The 18,978-nt window shown below is 44.4% G+C and overlaps 1 protein-coding gene across 1 annotated transcript; it reads left to right on the top strand.

Moving 5' to 3' along the window:
- Window positions 1-1,777: 1,777 nt before the first annotated feature.
- On the top strand, window positions 1,778-18,961 carry LOC311105385 (PHD finger protein 12-like). The gene is made up of 13 exons (XM_084147530.1): window positions 1,778-2,640; window positions 3,175-3,356; window positions 12,447-12,519; window positions 12,708-13,306; window positions 13,589-13,721; window positions 14,064-14,225; window positions 14,451-14,597; window positions 14,872-15,733; window positions 15,980-16,150; window positions 16,233-16,340; window positions 16,436-16,518; window positions 16,667-16,805; window positions 17,009-18,961. Exons 1-13 carry the CDS (start codon window positions 2,575-2,577, stop codon window positions 17,395-17,397), a joined length of 3,114 nt encoding a protein of 1,037 aa, XP_084003656.1. The 5' UTR covers window positions 1,778-2,574; the 3' UTR covers window positions 17,398-18,961.
- The last annotated feature ends 17 nt before the right edge of the window (window positions 18,962-18,978 follow it).

Here is an 18,978-nt window from a genome sequence, read left to right as displayed (position 1 = left end):
GGAAAATGGTCCAATTGACACACTTTTCAAGAGAACATCCCTGGTCATCCCTACTGCCTCTGATCTGGCGGACTCACTAAACACATGCTTTGTTTGTAAATTACGTCTGAGCGTTGTAGTGTGGCCCTGGCTATCCGTAAATAAATTAAAAAACAAGAAAATTGTGCCGTCTGGTTTGCTTAATATAAGGAAGTTGAAATGATACTTTTGATACTTAAGTACATTTGAGCAACTCCATTTACCTTTGATACTTAAGTATATTTAAAACCAAATACTTTTAGACTTTTACTCAAGTAGTATTTTACTGGGTGATTTTTACTTGAGTCATTTTCTATTAAGGTATCTTTACTTTTACTCAAGTATGATAATTTAGTACTTTTCCAGGACTGCTGAAGAACAGTGTTGCAATTGTGGTGGGGATCATGATCCTGAGTTCCTGGAGTGCCCTGTAAGGGTGAAGGAGATTGAGGTGGCAAAAGTTAGAGCGGTCAATCGAATCTCCTTTGCGGAGGCGATTAAAATAATTGAGAGAACAGTGATGCTAGTGAAGATATGGTAGTGGATACACCACAGCCTGTAGTTTGCTTCCAGACAAAACATACCCTGTGTGTTAAAAAGGTGGATTTCGTTGCCACATTTATAAACGCTACAGCACAAGTCTCAAAGAAGTCTAAGAAACTGGACATTATTGTGGCTGCAGCAGAAACGTTTCTGGGACTTAAGGATTTTTACAACTGAAGACTTGCAAGGGGTACTGGCGCCAGGAAGACCCGTTATCACGGGGGGCCAGTATGAAAATGTATGCACTCACTTAACTGTAAGTTGCTCTGGATAAGAGCGTCTGCTAAATGACTAAAATGTAAATGTTATCCCCGGTTCCCCTTGAGTCTGTGTAGGGATAAGATAGGTTTTATTTATTTTTACAGAAAAGTTGTTTACATTTACATTACATTTTAGTCATTTAGCAGACGCTCTTATCAGTTAGTGAGTGCATACCTTCTTTTTTTCCATTTTTTTTTCTCCATACTGGAATCGAACCCACAACCCTAGCGTTGCAAATGCCATGCTCTACCAACTGAGCTACATCCCTGCCGGCCATTCCCTCCCCTACCCTGGACGACGCTGGGCCAATTGTGCGCCGCCCCATGGGTCTTGATTTATTTTATTATTTATTGGTCGTTTTTTTGGTTGTTTGTTCAGTTTTTTGGGAATCATGTTTTCATCCCGCACAGTATGTAGCGGGATGGACATTAATTTGTGTGATCGCCAATTTACCATAGAAGAAGAAGAACGTCGATCATACTGTGTCCAAATAAAATGGCGGGCGAAGGCTACATTGAAATGAGGGGGGTAGTTTTGCTTGCAAGCTTCGTCGGTGGTCAGGCATAAATAGAGGGGAAGATAGCTCGTTAAAGCTGAACAAGACTGTGGCGTAGTTAACTAGCTGTTATTTCACAACTTAGCAGCGCTAGCTAATATTAATAACGTTAGCTAACCAGTTTATTGCTAGCTACCTAAAAACGGGATGAAAACCGCAACCAAAGATTATAAAAACGTACTCGTTTGTCTTTGAGGGCTTCCCATGTGCATGACATTTTTATTAGTTTATGTGTCGTCGTCTCTAGTTACCACAGCCACAAAGTCATAGTTATGGGTAAACCCCTCCTATTTCTACAATGTATCTTCTTAAAGTCTGCTTTTGAACCTTGCCCACACTGCTAACCTAGACCAAAAAGCACATTTTAGTTGTCATTAATTTTGACGATATACCCAATTTGGACTTTATGGCTGTGGTAACTAGTGACAACCGTTTATATGCTGCGGCGGCCATGTTTTTCAACAATCTTGAAACGCGCATGCTCTAACGTAATTTCATTCGCGGTTGCGCCAACTCGGAACAAAAATACCTTTCTTGAGGATCCTGCACTGTTGGAAGAATAACAACAAAACGCATTTTGGAACCCATTGTTGAAATAACGCTTAACGTTGCGAGCATTTTACATTTTGTGTATTCTGACTGTTGACAATGCAAAGTGGAAGCGAGCGGGTTTGCAGAATTTTCAATCGTCTTCTAATCTTAGCTAGGAGCAGAAACAAGAACCATGGCTAGGCCTCACATATACATTCAGTTGTTCAGCAACCTGATAACAAGACCGTTTAGAATAGGCTCAAAGTTGAGGTTTTGAGAAACTCATAACATTCGTGATATTCTTGCAGTGGTTAGCAAGCAAACATTGCTTGATGGCTGGTGTGTCAAACTAACGTTAACTAGCTACCGACGGTACAGTACCGTTGGCGAAATAGGTAGCTATCAGTCTAGTGTGTGCCTAACGTTTATATTTTATTCAGATACAGCAGATACCTAGCAGTTGCTAGCTTGCATACGAGGTCGCTACGTAAGCTAACCTTGATTGGGTCCGTTATTCCCTCTCCAATATACAGTAATAGACAGAGAAAGGCAATTTGGAGGAAACGTGTGTGGAGGTTTTTTGACAAATCCACACAGGACGTGGAACGAAACTAGCTAGCTGGTTCCATAGGATTATTTGCAAGAAGTCGTCGACTGCTGGGTGAATGTGGGACAAAATGGAGACGCCAACGATTGTGTACGACCTGGATACCTCTGGGGGTTTAATGGAGGTGAGGAATGCCACCACAGAACGTTACTAATGTCAGTTAAAATACAACCATTTAAGTTTGTTAGCTATCTAGCTAGCCAGCCAAATGGACATGGTTAGCTAGATAGCAAGATGAAAGCAAATAGCTAGCTAACGTTAGCTATATTTTGAGGCTTTAATTTTGTCCTAACGCCGTTGGCTAGGATGAAGACAAAATACCCTTATTTGCAATGTGTGGCTAGCTAGTTTATGGGAAACGTTATTACTCTAGCTTCACTACAGTAACATTTAAAACCATATTTTAGTTGCCAGCTGTTTTGATCACTGCTGCAGACTCACTAAACGTTACAGTAAAGCCCCTAGCTTCCAGCAATAGGCGATTTAGTTTACTGACCTAACTAGTATCAAAAAGGATATGTTACTGACATGATACTGAATCATACACTTAACGTTATTCGTTTGATGTGCTAGCAAGACGGTAAACAAACCTACATGGGCTGTGAAGATAGTTCAATTAGGCTATCCAGATTTCTCAGACATCTTCATCTTGTTACAGCAAATTCAAACACTGCTCGCACCCCCCAAGTCAGAGGATGGTGAAAAGAGGAGTCGGAGGAGTGAAAGGGACCTTCGGAGAAAGAGCAGGGCCACCAACCACGACACCTGTGATAGTTGTCATGAGGGAGGGGACCTTCTGTGTTGTGACCATTGTCCTGCCGCCTTCCATCTACAATGCTGGTATGTGTGAAAGTATACTTATATCCCACTAGCTTGGCAAGGATCATGCATGGTTTGCTGGATTCAGAATGACTGCGCCTGTCCTGTGTAGACAGTCCAGCTTCTTGCAGAACCATGCCGCTGTGCAAAATACCACACATGAGATGCGTTAAATGGGTGGGTGGGGGGGGGGGTTGTTTTTTCAACCATACTAGGAAGAGGATTGTGACACAGCAACCAGGACGTGGTTAAAATTAGCCGGTAAAATGCTTGCAATCAGCCCACGCCTCGGTCTGCCTGGCTCCAGGCATCGTCTCTCACCAGCTCTGACTGAGAGAGCGCTGGGAAACGCTGGCCAAAAATGGAGTCGAGGCTGCTCTTCGCTCTGTTTACAATATGGCGACCTCCCTGGGAAAAACTTTTTATTCCAGTGCCATTTTACTGACGTTTCTCTGGGTTTTAGCAGGAATATAATTATGATAATAAATCTTTAACTCGATTTGAGATTAGCATATTATTATTTGTATATTGGGGACTCAGACATTTGCACCACACAGTTGTGCAACATCAGGCTATGTATCATGTTGGTTGGTAGCTACAGTTTTCATTATATGAGCCAGTAGTAGGCTGGACACATTACATTTTTAACAACGCTTTTTCTGATAACTAGTTCATTGCATCCGTCATGGAGCCCAGTTTCATAATATTATGTCCCAGCTGCTTGCCGTAGTTATGAAGTAATCGCGAAAAAACTGGCCATATTTTAGGGCATTTTTCACCCTGCCAGCTCTTGTTAGTTCTATTGAGCACCGTGGCATCTTCTCGCCTTCCGAACATTCTATTCCCAGCCCATTGTTCTGCGTCACAATGCCAGCTTTTCTATTGTTTGCAATTAGACCTGCCCGTGTTAACCTTGTAGGCTTACCTCAGGAAACTTACTATAAACACGGCTACTTAGTGTGCAAGCTCACTGTTCACCTGGGTACACGTTGTGGTGACCCACAGTGTTAGCGATGGCTGGCGCATAGCCATCAGACGTTAAACATTTTCTGGTCACGGTTAACCACATTTCTCTGATTTAAACAGCCAGAATACATTTTTCTATTAAGAAATAACCATTTTTTTAATAGGATTTGTTGTTTTGTAAATGGCTGCTGGGTAATTTGCATTGAAATCTGTTCGTTCGTAGGCTTAGAATTGAGCGAATGCTGCGCAGGTTCACTGAGTTGCAAACCAAATGGATAGGTCTAGTTCATAGATTTGTAGATCTGATGCAGTTGCTACCTCAGATTATGATCCTAGCAAGTGTCGCGAATGAAGTATGTTGTACGCACAGAAGGCCACAGGGAGGAGCAAGAGCTATAAACCCATACTGTTTTTTGCCTTAAAAACCCTGAACCTAACAATAAATCACATTTATTTATAAAGCCCTATTACATCAGCAGATGTCACAAAGTGCAATTCAGAAACTCTAACCCTGCGTATAACCTATTTTAGCCTTAACCCCAAATTTATCAAATCAAATGTTATTTGTCACATACACGTGTTTAGCAGATGTTATAGCGGGTGTAGCAAAATGCTTGTGCTTCTAGCTCTGACAGTGCAGTAATATCTAACAAGTAATATCTAACAATTTCACAACATATACCCAATACAAAAAAAAAACTAGTAAGGAATGGAATTTAAAAATATATACATACAGTTGAAGTCGGAAGTTTACATACACCTTAGCCAAATACATTTAAACTCAGTTTTTCACAATTCCTGACATTTAATCCTAGTAAAAATTCCCTGTTATAGGTCAGTTAGGATCGCCACTTTATTTTAGGAATGTGAAATGTCAGAATAATAGTAGAGTGATTTATTTCAGCTTTTATTTATTTCATCACATTCCCAGTGGGTCAGAAGTTTACATACACTCAATTAGTATTTGGTAGCATTGCCTTTAAATTGTTTAACTTGGGCCAGATGTTTCGGGTAGCCTTCCACAAGCTTCCCACAATAAGTTGGGTGAATTTTGGCCCATTCCTCCTGACAGAGCTGGTGTAACTGAGTCAGGTTTGTAGGCCTCCTTGCTCGCACACACTTTTTCAGTTCTGCCCACACATTTTCTATAGGATAGAGGTCAGGGCTTTGTGATGGCCACTCCAATACCTTGACGTTGTTGTCCTTAAGCCATTTTTCCACAACTTTGTAAGTATGGTTGGGGTCATTGTCCATTTGGAAGACCCATTTGCGTCCAAGATTTAACTCCTGACTGATGTCTTGAGATGTTGCTTCAATATATTCACATAATTTTCCTTCCTCATGATGCCATCTATTTTGTGAAGTGCACCAGTCCCTCCTGCAGCAAAACACCCCCACAGCATGAGGCTGCCACCCCCATGCTTCACGGTTGGGATGGTGTTCTTCGGCTTGCAAGCTGCCCCCCTTTTTCCTCCAAACATAACATTTTTACATTTTAGACATTTTAGCAGACGCTCTTATCCAGAGCGACTTACAGTTAGTGAGTGCATACATTATTTTTTATTTGTTTTATTTTTCATACTGGCCCCCCTGTGGGAATCGAACCCACAACCCTGGCGTTGCAAACGCCATGCTCTACCAACTGAGCTACATTCCTGCCGGCCATTCCCTCCCCTACCCTGGACGACGCTGGGCCAATTGTGCGCCGCCTCATGGGTCTCCCGGTCGCGGCCGGCTACGACAGAGCCTGGATTCGAACCAGGATCTCTAGTGGCACAGCTAGCACTGCGATGCAGTGCCTTAGATCACTGCGCCACCACTAACGATGGTCATTATGGCCAAATTTCTCCAAAAAGTATGATCTTTGTCCCCATGTGCAGTTGCAAACCGTAGTCTTTTTCTATGGTGGTTTTGGACCAGTGGCTTCTTCCTTGCTGAGCGGCCTTTCAGGTTATGTCGATATAGGACTCATTTGACTGTGGAAATAGATACTTTTGTACCTGTTTCCTCCAGCATCTTCACAAGGTCCTTTGCTGCTGTTCTGGGATTGAGTTGCATTTTTCGCACCAAAGTACGTTCATCTCTAGGAGACAGAACGCATCTCCTTCCTGAGTGGAATGACGGCTGCGTGGTCCCATGGTGTTTATACTTGCGTACTATTATTTGTACAGATGAACGTGGTACCTTCAGGCGTTTGGATGAACCAGACTTGTGGAGGTCTACAAATTTGTTTCTGAGGTCTTGGCTGATTTATTTTGATTTTCCCATGATGTCAAGCAAAGAGGTACTGAGTATGAAGGTAGGCCTTGAAATACATCCACAGGTACACCTCCAATTGACTCAAATGATGTCAATTAGCCTATCAGAAGCTTCTAAAGCCATGACATCATTTTCTGGAATTTTTCCAAGCTGTTTAAATGCACAGTCAACTTAGTGTATGTAAACTTCTGACCCACTGGAATTGTGATACAGTGAATTATAAGTGAAATAATCTGTCTGTAAACAACTGTTGGAAAAATTACGTGTCATGCACAAGGTAGATGTCCTAACCGACTTGCCAAAACGATAGTTTGTTAATAAGAAATGTGTGTAGTGGTTGAAAAACAAGTTTTAATGACTCCAACCTATGTAAACTTCCGACTTCAACTGTATATGGACAAGCAATGACAGGGCTGCATGGACTAAGATACAGTAGAATATTATAGAATAGAATGCAGTATATACATATGAGATGAGTAGTGCAAGATATGTAAACATTATTAAAGTGACTAGTGTTCCATTTCTTAACGTGGCCAGTGATTTCAATAGGCAGCAGCAGCCTCTAATGTGCTAGTGATGGCTATTTAACAGTCTGATGGCCTTGACATAGAAGCTGTTTTTCATTCTCTCTGTCCCAGCTTTGATGCACCTGTACTGACCTCGCCTTCTGGATGATAGCGGAGTGAACATGCAGTGGCTCGGGTGGTTGATGTCCTTGATTATCTTTTTGGCCTTCCTGTGACATCGGGTGCTTTATGTGTCTTGGAGGGTGGGTAGTTTGCCCCTGGGAATGCGTTCGGCAGACCGCACCACCCTCTGGAGAGCCCTGCGGGCAGTGCAGTTGCCGTACCAGGTGGTGATACAGCCCGACAGGATGGTCTCAATTGTGCATCTGTAAAAGTTTGAGGGTTTTAGGTGCCAAGCCGAATTTCTTCAGCCTCCTGAGGTTGAAGAGGCTCTGTTGTGCCTTTTTCACCACACTGTCTGCATGGGTGGACCATTTGAGTTTGTCAGTGATGTGTACGCCAAGGAACTTGAAGCTTTCCACCTTTTCCACTGCGGTCCCGTCGATGTGGATAGGGGGGTGCACCCTCTGCTGTTTCCTGAAGTCCACGATCATCTCCTTTGTTTTGTTGATGTTGAGTGAGAGGTTATTTTCCTGGCACCACACTCCCAGAGCCCTCACCTCATCCCTGTAGGCGGTCTCGTCATTGTTGGTAATCAAGCCTACTACTGTTGTGTCGTCTGCAAACTTGATAATTGAGTTGGAGGCGTGCTTGGCCACGCAGTCATGGGTGAACAGGGAGTACAGGAGGGGGCTGAGCACGCACCCTTGTGGGGCCCCAGTGTTGAGGATCAGCGAAGTGGAGATGTTGTTTCCTACCTTCACCACCTGGGGGCGGCCCGTCAGGAAGTCCAGGACCCAGTTGCACAGGGCGGGGTTCAGACCTAGTGTGTCGGTGACGTGGCTGGTTTTCCTTTTGTAGTCCGTGATTGTCTGTATACCCTGCTACATACGTCTCGTGTCTGAGCTGTTGAATTGCGACTCCACTTTGTCTCTATACTGATGTTTTGCCAGTTTAATTGCCATGCGGAGTGAGTAGCTACACTGTTTGTATTCTGCCATATTCCCAGTCACCTTGCCATGGTTGAATGCGGTGGTTCACGCTTTCAGATTTGCGCGAATGCTGCCATCTATCCAAGGTTTCTGGTTAGGGTAGGTTTTAATAGTCACAGTGGGCACAACATCACCTATACACTTCCTGATAAACTCAGTCACCGTTTCAGTGTATTCGTCTAAATTATTTTCGGAAGCTACCCGGAACATATCCCAGTCCGCTTGATCAAAACAATCTTTGAGCTTGGATTCCAATTAGTCAGACCAGCGTTGAATAGTCCTTAGCACAGGTATTTCCTGTTTGAGTTTCTGCCTATAGGAAGGGAGGAGCAAAGTGGAGTTGTGGTCAGATTTGCTCAAAGGAGGGCAGGGGAGGGCCTTATAACCATCACGTAAGTTTGAATAGCAATGGTCGAGGATTTTGGCAGCGCGAGTACAACAGTCGATATGTTGATAGAACTTCGGCAGCCTAGTCCTCAAATTTGCTTTGTTAAAATCCCCGGCTAAGATAAATGCAGCCTCAGGAAATGTGGTTTCCAGTTTGCATAAAGTCCAGTGAAGTTCTTTGAGGGCCGTCGTAGTATCGGCTTGAAGGGGGATATACACAGCCATGACTATAACCTAAGAAAATTATCTTGGGAGATAATATTGTCGGCATTTGATTGAGATATTCTAGGTCGGGTGAACAAAAAAACTTGAGTTCCTGTATGTTACTACAATTACACCATGAGTCGTTAATCATGAAACACACACCTCTGCCCTTCTGCTTCCCGGAGAGATATTTATTCCTGTCTGCGTGATGAACTGAGAACCCATCTGGCTGGACCGATTTCGACAGAATATCCCAAGAGAGCCATGTTTCTGTGAAACAAAGTATGTTACAGGCCTTGATGTCTCTCTGGAAAGAAATCCTTGCCCGGAGTTCGTCGACCTTGTTAACCAGAGAATGAACATTAGTTAGTAGTATACTTGGAAGCGGTGGGTGGTGTGGGCGCCTCCTAAGTCGAACCAGCAGGCCGCTCCGAGTGCCTCTCCTCCGCCGGCGATGTTTGGGTCAGCCGCTCGAATCAGTTCAGTTGCCCTGGGGAGAGCAAACAAAGGATCTGCTTCGGGAAAGTCGTATTCCTGGTCGTAATGCTGGTGAGTTACCGCCGCTGTGATATCCAATAGTTTTCCCCGGCTGTATGTAATGATACGAAACACTTTCTGAGCTATTAATGTAAAAATTAATACATAAAAAAACAAAATACTACAAAGTTTCCTAAGAGCTAGTCGCGAGGCCGCCATCTTCGTTGTCGGCACCAGGGCCATTCTAGGTTAGGGTAGCCTAGAACACTTTTAGAAACTATTTGAGTAATAATATTATGTTAGTAAATACCATTATAGTACTAAATAGCATTTTGATTATTTTGTTAATCTATGCATTATCCTCTTTTTTGTGTTGTTATTATTTATTATTGCAAGGCAGAACACTTGATAAACAAGCCACATTTGTTTTATTTCTCAAATGTGGCTTGAACTGGGTGTGGTCTAGTAACCTCTGTCAAAGGCCAACAGTTGGGGTCTGGCAGGTTTGAGGCTGATCTCAGGAATGAATAAGAAAAATACACTTTCTCAGCTGCCTCACCAATGTCTTGACGTGAATGAATAACTTTTAATTGCCAAATATTTCCAATAGATGGCAGCATAAGACCACAATGCATCAGTTGTAGGCTACAAGCAGCAATATGATTGACATAAAATAACATGCAACCAAAGACTATATGTCCCATGATTTTCTAAAATGGTCACTCATTACTTTACAGTTAGCTATATATCTTGTATTAGGCCTATGTTGCTTTTGGGAGAGCAAAAAAATAGTAACTATAGCGAGTATTGAACCCCAGCCAAATAATCACCAGTCAGATGCGCTAAACTAAAAAAAAATTAAAATAAAATGTTCTTGCCACGCTTTCATGTAGAGGCCTAGTTTACATTTACATTTTAATCATTTAGCAGATGCTCTTATCCAGAGCGACTAGGGTTAAGTGCCTTGCTCAAGGGTACATTGACAGATTTTTCACCTAGTCAGCTCGGGGATTCCATCCAGCCACCTTTCGGTTACTGCCTGCTTGTGTGTTAAACACAAAAAGGCAAATGGTAGTAGAAAAATGGTAAGCTGATTAAATAAGACTGCTCTTAGAACTTTCAGACTGCCATTGTTTTGGGGAAATGGGGACGTCTGTCTATTTTGCCAAATATCTCAATGTATGTATTTTAATGGTTTGAAGTTATTATATTTAGATTTTCTCAAGTCGGACACCATTTTAATCATGATAATCTCCTCTTTCTAATTATGTAAGGCTGGGCAGCGTACTCCATTGTCATCAAACGCTAGCCCTGAAATATTTTCTGCCCTTGGAACTCTGAGCACCCCCAATTGTTTTCCTATGGAGAGGCATGCTGGTATATTTAACCAAATATCTCACAATGTGTATATTTTGATTTTTTTCAAGTCGGACGCCATTTTAATCAGGATAATCTCCTCTTTCTTATGACATAAGGTTGGGCAGCGTACTCTGCTGTCAATGATCGCTAGATCAGGAAAAAGTCAGAAGTTGCCCATTTTTTCCTACTTCCTCGTTAGGCAGACATAAGCACACTTGGCACCATCGAGGTGCAGATGTTTACTTTCTACACAAGTTATTTTTCAGTTTCGCCCTATGAACCGATTGTAGTGGTAAAATAAAAAGGTAGAAATGTTTTGGTGCCATTTAGGAAAAATTGAATTTGAAGGATCATTCCAGTCAGAAGAGGCACAGCGATGGTTCGTTTCAATTCATTTTCTATGGCCTCGCGCTAATGTTCCAGCTCAGCCAATGTTCTTTGGCCGTTTTTCAGCCTTGGGTGAATTTTGACTCGTTCTATTGTCCAGCCTACCAGTAGTGCAGGTCTTGGTTGTGAGCTAGGCTACAGTACAAGGCTTTCCACCTACAGTACTGAGTATAATCTTGGTCTTTGCAAATAGAACATTTGCATATCCCCTTGGGTGGACTGTAAAATTTGACATTGCTGGTAACATCAGCAATGTGATTTAATTTCAGTTACATCCTACAATCACAGTGACAACTGCCATTGCAATAGCTGTATATGTAGTAGATTAGAAACATCTGAAAGCATTCCAACAATTCATTATGATGTCAGGCTGTATAAACTGGGTGGTAGAATAGAGTTTGAGCATCACAGCCAGGTGTTGTGTTCGTAGACCACCTAAAGTGAGATCAATTCAAGACGATGATTGTAATTGTGTGAAATTGCCATGATAACAGTAAAACATTTTCTGTGTTCAAATTTTAAGAAGAACATATTGATTCTTTAGACATTCAGAATGGTGAAACTAAATGCATGCTGAGGGCAAATAAAGATACACTCTTCATATTACCAGTAACCCAAGTCTATAATAGATAAAATACAAAATATGTTACAACTTCCTCCGGTCTCCCCTTACTAACAGTGAGCATGCATCTTTCAAACAATTTCCCTCCCAATTTCCCTACCAAGGAAATTTGACAACATTTTTCAATGAAAGTAATGGACACTAAAGTTACCAGTAAAGTACGAAGCCCAGGTTTCAATAGGCCATAAGAAATGAATGTGTCATGAAAGGAGTGTGGATATTTGGCCTGGCGAAGTGGCTTTATGCGCTGACTGAATGGGAGCTGTCTCGGGAAGAAATTGAGTCTTCATTGTCCGAGACAGAGTGAAAATGTATCTGACACCGGTCTGGAGTACAACAACATTGTTGTGGGAAATGTTAGTAGTGCTTACCTTTACTGCGTTAGTGATTTAAAAGATAAAGTTAAAACTGTATTCAATATTGACTAAGTCTTCTCTTGTTTTGACAAGTTGGCATGCCAGGCAGTGTCACATTAAGCCCACTAGATAGAGACAGGCATTTGGAAAAGAAGCCATTCTAACAGTAAACACTCAAGCATGAAAGTAGGGTTTGGCATTAGGTATTAAAAGGTGTATTTTGATGTGCTATACACATTGTTGTGGTATTTCCAAACATAGACCTGTTCCAGCAAAGGTCAATTACATCACTCCCCTATACCCCAATTATAGACTATGCCTCAAAAGTACATAGATGCTCTGACCAATGGTGTATTATGAGTTGTTTGGCATTAGGCCTTATAAAGCTTACATGGTAATTGATCCACATTGGACCTATGAATAAAATGACTAGCAGAAAAGTCATTTTTATGGCTGTTTCTTTGTGGTTCCCATAGTAACCCACCATTGAGTGAAGGAATGCTGCCCCCTGGTGACTGGATGTGTCATCGCTGCAACGTCCGCAGAAAGGTGAGTGTTCAACAATACATGATGATGCTCACAACAGAGAGATGGTATTATGCTTCAGGTGTGTTAGGCTGTTAACACCCATTTACAATGTATCAATACGAGTCAAAGTATTGCAACAACCCTAGTAGTGGTGAATACTGTCTGATCCTAGCTGGTCCCTGACTCTGCTATCTGACTGTCACCCTCAGAAGCGGGAGCAGAAGACTGAGCCGACAAATGGCCTGCTGGAGAGGGAGAGGCCCCTCTCCAAACGCTCACCCCCCCCTGCAGCTGAACTGGAGCGGGGCACCACCACCATTACCACCACTACGCTGCGTCTGGACAGGCTGCCCCCCGGGGTCGGAGCAGCAGGACCTGGTCTGCGGGTGGCTGCCGTGCATCTCGAGCGTCTGGAGCGCCTTGAGCGACCGGGCACACCCACCCCCTCGGAGGAGCAGAACGATGCAGAGGAGGGGGTGGCCAAGGCAGAGGAGGGGGTGGCCAAGGCAGAGGAGGGGGTGGTGGCCCAGGGCTCTGAACCTGAGCGAGCCACCACCACCACCACCCCTACCCCCACACCACGGCTCCTCAAGAGGCCCTTTCAGCTGCTCATCGCCGCCGCCATGGAGAGGAACCCCTCGCAGTTCCAGCTGCCCAACGAGCTCACTTGCACCACAGCACTGCCAGGCAGCAGTAAACGGAGGAGGAAAGAGGAGCTGATCATGAAGACTTTCAGGAGGCCACAGCATGAGATGGACCCCAACGGCCTCGTTCCTCTGCCAGTCAGGGTGTGCTTCTCCTGCACAAGGTATGATTAGTCAACCAAACCCGCAATGTCATCGTTAGTTATATCAACACACATTTTTCAAATACAATCTGTATTTGGGGAATCTAAATAGACTCCACCACTTATATTTTCAGAGTTTGTGTATGTGTCTGCGTGCAGTAGTTGGCTGACCTTGCTAATCCAATCTTACCGTCTCCTCTCTGTCCTCCAATCTGTCTTTCTCTGTGCTCCTCTCTGTGCTCCTCTCTGTGCTCCTCTCTGTCCTCCTCTGTGCTCCTCTCTGTGCTCCTCTCTGTCCTATAGGAGCTGTAGAATGGCCCCCTTGGTTCAGTGTGACTATTGCCCTCTGCTCTTCCACATGGACTGCCTGGACCCCCCACTCACTGCCATGCCCACAGGCAGATGGATGTGCCCCAACCATATGGAGCACTTGGTGGTAAGCGGAGCAGCCAACCCCCTGGCATTATCTGGTGGCCAAGCATCCTCATGCATGGAATTGGGTTTCAGTTTTTTGGCAGGCCTAAAAACAGTAAGGATATGGTGATTTTTAGACAGGAATGGCTGTGTTTTCTCTGTAAAGGAAAAGGGTTTGTAGTTGTGTTTGGGTGATATCTCTCAACCGTAGTATGTAGAAGTTATTCCGTTACTGACGTGACCTGTTCTCCAGCTGAGCTTTAGGGTTTGTAGACTTGTTACAAGTGCATGGTGTCGGGCTAAGGGTTGATTCAGGGATAGACGTCGCTCTGTTCCTGACATGGCCTCCTGTCCTGTTCTCCAGCTGAAGCAGAGGAGCATGTCCCTAACCAGCCGCTGCCAGCTCTTAGACCAGTTCCAGGACAGGATATCCCAGCATGCCGTCAAGGTGGACTTCCTGCGATGGGTCCACCGACAGAACCCGCCTGTCCGCAGCGGTGTCCACCACAAGACGAAGGCGCTCAAGGTAGCTTATGCTGAATCTGTCCCAGAGTAAAAGCCATATAATGTTATGAAATCAGTTTTTGCTTGTCTTCACTTGGAAATACTGTAGTGGTGATGAAGACAGATTTTCAATAAATTATTGATTTGTCAACTAAGCTGCTTTAAGAGTGAATGAATTATGAATGTGAAGAACCACAATGGGACTTCACTGCTCCTGTAAATAATATAATGTGTGTGTGCCGTACAGGTACCCGACGCTGTTAAGTCCCAGTACAAGAACCCCCCGGCCATGTTGGCTCCAGCAGGGGTGCGTAACGGGGAGCTGATATGTAATGGCGTCCCAAACCAGGACTGCTCCCCTCAGCATTTTACCAGCCAGGCGGAGCAACAGGAGGTAGGCATGGCAGACACAGCAGAAACTCACCCACTAGTAACTGTCTACTACACTGGGATTCAGTGGTTCCTTTGGGCTGTGCCTGAGACACATCTGAAGCACTTGATAAACAAATCAATGGGCTCTGGCCCAGCTAGGAGCATAGGAGACATGCTAGGGATTAACTGCAAATTATTGAATGTGTAATAACTGTAAATGTATGTTTATTTGGAGTTACTGGACGGGTGAAGGTGCTTGTTCTTTTCACTGAAATGTTTTTTTCTTTGTTGTTCAGTGGCTTCGAGACGTCATGGCGCTCCAGTGCAGCATCATGCGACATTTATCTGGCAAGCAGAAGTCCTTGTCAGACTGGGACTCTGAACAGACAGACAAGGAACAGAAAGACATTAAGCCCTGTGTTGCTCTAGAGGAGACCAGCTCTCTGCCCCTTGCAGAAAGGACAGCTTCTGCCCTGCCTTCCCCCTGCTCTAAGCCCTGCCGTACATCTGATGGCACCCAGGGGGCCCCGGTACTGAAGGAACTCTCACAGGGCCAGGAAAGCTGCAGCTGCACGGTGAGGCCATGTCAGAACTGTCTGACGTGCAGGAAAGTCAACGGGCCCCTAACGGAACAGCCTGTACAAGCCAACGGGCCGGTAGTGTGTGACGCTGCCTCAGATGCATGCAGACAGACAGAGCTCCAGCTGCACATACTCACCCCTCCAGCCTCACTCCCAACCTCTGCTCTGGGGCTACCCAACCACCTGAGAAGAGGGGTTGTGGTTAAAACGGAGAGGGGCAGCCCCCTGGAGTCTTGCACTCAGAAAGGCTGTCCCCCTTCGACGTGTGCAGCTACAGGGCAGGACGTCAAGAGCCAGGCCCACGGGACTCCTCCAGGCAAGGCAGGGGCTCAGGCCACCCCTCTGAGCTGCTGCAGTGAGCTGACGCTCTGCCCAAGCCCCACCCCGGGTGTCCATGTCTTCACCCCACCCAGAGCCGTCAAAGACTCCAGCACAGCAAGACAGCCCACCACCACACCTCACGGTTTCTCCCCAGGGCCAGATCTAAAGGGCAGCTCCATGTTACCCAGCTCCATCTCCTCCTCCTCCATAGCAGACCTGTCTGGAGGCATGAAGGCCATGATGGAAGGGGATGGGGGTAAGTAGCTACCTCAACCCCATTCTAACAGTACCACTGTTCATAATTAGGCCTAGGTGATGAGCATCTCTTGCTGTCCAGTTTAAAAATGTGTACTTTATAAAAAGTTGCATCAGTGCATTAATGTTTCGGCCATGCTGATTAAATGGCCTGTAATGCTGCTGTCAGATAATAGCTGAGATACAGGATTGTTTCAAGTGAAGTCTATGATGACGTTGAAACTTGTTGACGTTTTTGTTCATACAGAGATCGAGGTGAGTAACCTGGATGAGGAGTTAGTCAAACTCCTGGCCTGGCAGAGGATACAGCAGCTGTTCCCCCCCAAAGTGGCCCCAACCCCCCAAGGCAGCTGTCTAACCGCTACCCCTCCTCCCACCGTCGCCCTCAAACCTCAATCTCCCGCACCACGCACAGAGGGTAAGACCCCCCCCGTCTGGCAGTTTCATTTTAGTGGCATAGGAATGTTATACAATAAAATGTAATCCTCCACAATCTGTAGCAATCACAGAACAACAGAAGGAGGTGCAGGCGAGAGCAACGTTCTATCCACTCATGGGGAAGGGAGGAGCCATCAACATGTCTTATAGGACCCTGTACATAGGAGCTGGTAAGGACCGCCCATGCTGTGTTATGAAATACTGTGATCTTTACTCAACATGGAACAAAGTCTCATCAGTCTTTCTCTCTGACAACCCTGTGTAGGTGCTGACATGGATGTGTGCCTTACAAACTATGGGCATTGTAATTATGTATCTGGAAAACACGCCTGCATCTTTTACGACGGGGTAGGTTGTCTATCCTGTTTGAGACACTGAAAGCTTGCCGAACAAAAATTATTTTTCCCATTGCTATGACCTGAGCAGTGAGCACTATTTGAATTAACAGTAGCACTACAGACAACATGACTGATGGTTATCTTGTACCTGTGTGTAGAACACCAAGCACTACGAGCTGCTCAACTACAGTGAGCATGGGACCACGGTGGACAACGTGCTCTACTCCTGTGACTTCTCTGAAAAGGCCTCCCCTAGCCCGGCTAATGGCCTGGTGTCCAAAGTGCAGGGCATTGTCCGTAAGTAACACACAGCATATGTGTACACACACACACTAGCAATTTAGCTGAGTTTGAAACCCCATGTCTCTCCTGTGTGCAACATGCAGGTGGGTGTATGTTATGCCCCATCACCTTAAACCTGTAGAGGTGGGGTGTGTGTGGTTTGGCCAGCCCTGTGTGTCTGTAGGAGACTTGTGAGTGATGGTGCCCTCTTTCTTCAGGCCGCTGTAAGATGAGAGAGCAGGAGGAGGGGGCTGAGGCTGGGCCAGGCCCCAGGACTGGTCTGATGCCATCAGGGGGAGTGATGAGCAGCCAGCCCCAGGGAGGACCCAGGCTCTCCTGTAATTGCAAGGCTAGCAGTTCCAGCCTGATCGGTGGCAGCGGGGCCGGCTGGGAGGGCACAGCGCTGCTCCACCACGGCAGCTACATCAAACTGGGCTGCATGCAGTTTGTCTTCAGCATTGTTGAGTTCGCCAGCAAGCAGCCCAAAGAAGAGGGATCTGCCACCGCCAATACCACCCCTGCCAAAACCACCCCTGCCAATACCACCCCCAGCCAAGAGGGGGCAGACAGACTATCAAACTCCACCAAGTGCAACTCTGTTCCATAGCCCAAATGCTCTCTTTTTCAAATCTTTCCAGTCAAACCTAAGGGAACCCTAGAGAGCTGGTTGGTACACAGGGAAAAAATATATTTTAATTTATTTTGTTTATACTTTCGCATTAAAATCAGTATCTCAAATCTGTTATTTAGATAAGCGATTTTCAACTGGTGGGTCGCGACCCAAATTTGGGTCATGGGAGGCTGTCTGAGTAAAAATGTATGAAGAAATACTAGTCTAAACTTAGATGACTTAAACCAGGTAGAAAGTGTGTAGAAATGATAATGAACTTACAATTATAAAAAATGTATCTCTTCAATCACAGTATTTTCAATATAGAGCTATTAGCAGCACTATTTTGGTTGATTTTGTGGTCTCACACCAGTGAGTTTATTAACATCAAGAATATGGGCAACATTTAATTATTGACAATGAAAGAGGTGGGAATGTTGTTCCCTTGTCATATAATTGCTACATTTTACATTTGTCATTTAGCAGACGCTCTTATCCAGAGCGACTTACAGGAGCAATTAGGGTTAAGTGCCTTGCTTAAGGGCACATCGACAGATTTTTCACCTAGTCGGCCCGGGGATTAGAACCAGCGACCTTGCGGTTACTGGCACAACGCTCTTACCCACTAAGCTACCTGCCGCCATTTACTATCAATATAGCATTCAAAAGTTTTCCGGATTGCATTTTGGCGATTTTGTTTTTCATGATGCGGATATTGGGTCGCGACTGAGACTATTTGGTTCAATTTGGGTCCCGAGGCAAAACCAGTTGAGAACTACTGATTTAGATTGACTGAAAGTTTTTGTCAATTCCTCTCGATCATTGGACTTCAAATATTTGTCAATTTTTTTTGCCAGTCTAGTTATATATATATTATATAACATTTCCTTATTTTTCAGCCAGCTCATGTAGCCAAAACATTTTATTTTGTGATATTGAAATTGTAGTACTCACATGTTTTTGTTGTTGTTGCTACGTTTGCACCACAGGTAGCTAGCTATACATTCATGGACCCTTACATGCTTATACACACATTTGTATGTACAGTATATTCATGTAAATATGATTGATTCGGTGCTTTTCAGTTGGATATCCTGTACATGAACCATTGTGGTCGTTTTTTATTTTTATTTTTAAGTGTACAGTACCTCCCATGGACTCCTTCTTGTGATATTTGGTAGTGTTGCAGAAAAGTTTGTTGTTAAACCTGTTCTGAGTCCTGTCATCCATGGTGTAAATAGTGTCGGATTGTTTTAGCTCTCGTTTTAACTCTTGTACTCTGTAAATACGCGTTCTTTGTCGGTTTCTGCCTGTCTGTTAAAACAATGTAAATACAGAGATTTTTTTAAGAACAACCGTACAAATGCCTCCTCGTGCTACATTTTTGATGACTTTGAGACATGGGGTCAGTAATCTAAAATGCTTTTCTTTCAGTAATGAACGGTGTTGTGAGTGAACTATCCAGTAGGTGGTGGTCATGTACAGCTCTGTCAAAGGTAACAGTTGCAATTTACACTATATGTACAAAGTATGTGGACACCCCTTCAAATTAGTGGATTTGGCTATTGTGTGTGTGTG

Source organism: Coregonus lavaretus (genome assembly GCF_964263955.1).
Source record: "Coregonus lavaretus genome assembly, chromosome: 30".
Lineage (NCBI taxonomy): Eukaryota > Metazoa > Chordata > Actinopteri > Salmoniformes > Salmonidae > Coregonus > Coregonus lavaretus.
This window is presented reverse-complemented; position numbering and strand designations above follow the sequence as displayed.

What these genes read in the sequence shown, in the direction of transcription:
- LOC311105385 (XM_084147530.1), top strand. Translation starts at nt 2,575, where the DNA reads ATGTGGGACAAAATGGAGACGCCAACGATTGTGTACGACCTGGATACC. An exon ending in ACAAGACGAAGGCGCTCAAG is followed by an intron (nt 14,226 to 14,450) that starts GTAGCTTATGCT and finishes TGTGCCGTACAG; the next exon opens with GTACCCGACGCTGTTAAGTC. An exon ending in CATGATGGAAGGGGATGGGG is followed by an intron (nt 15,734 to 15,979) that starts GTAAGTAGCTAC and finishes TTGTTCATACAG; the next exon opens with AGATCGAGGTGAGTAACCTG.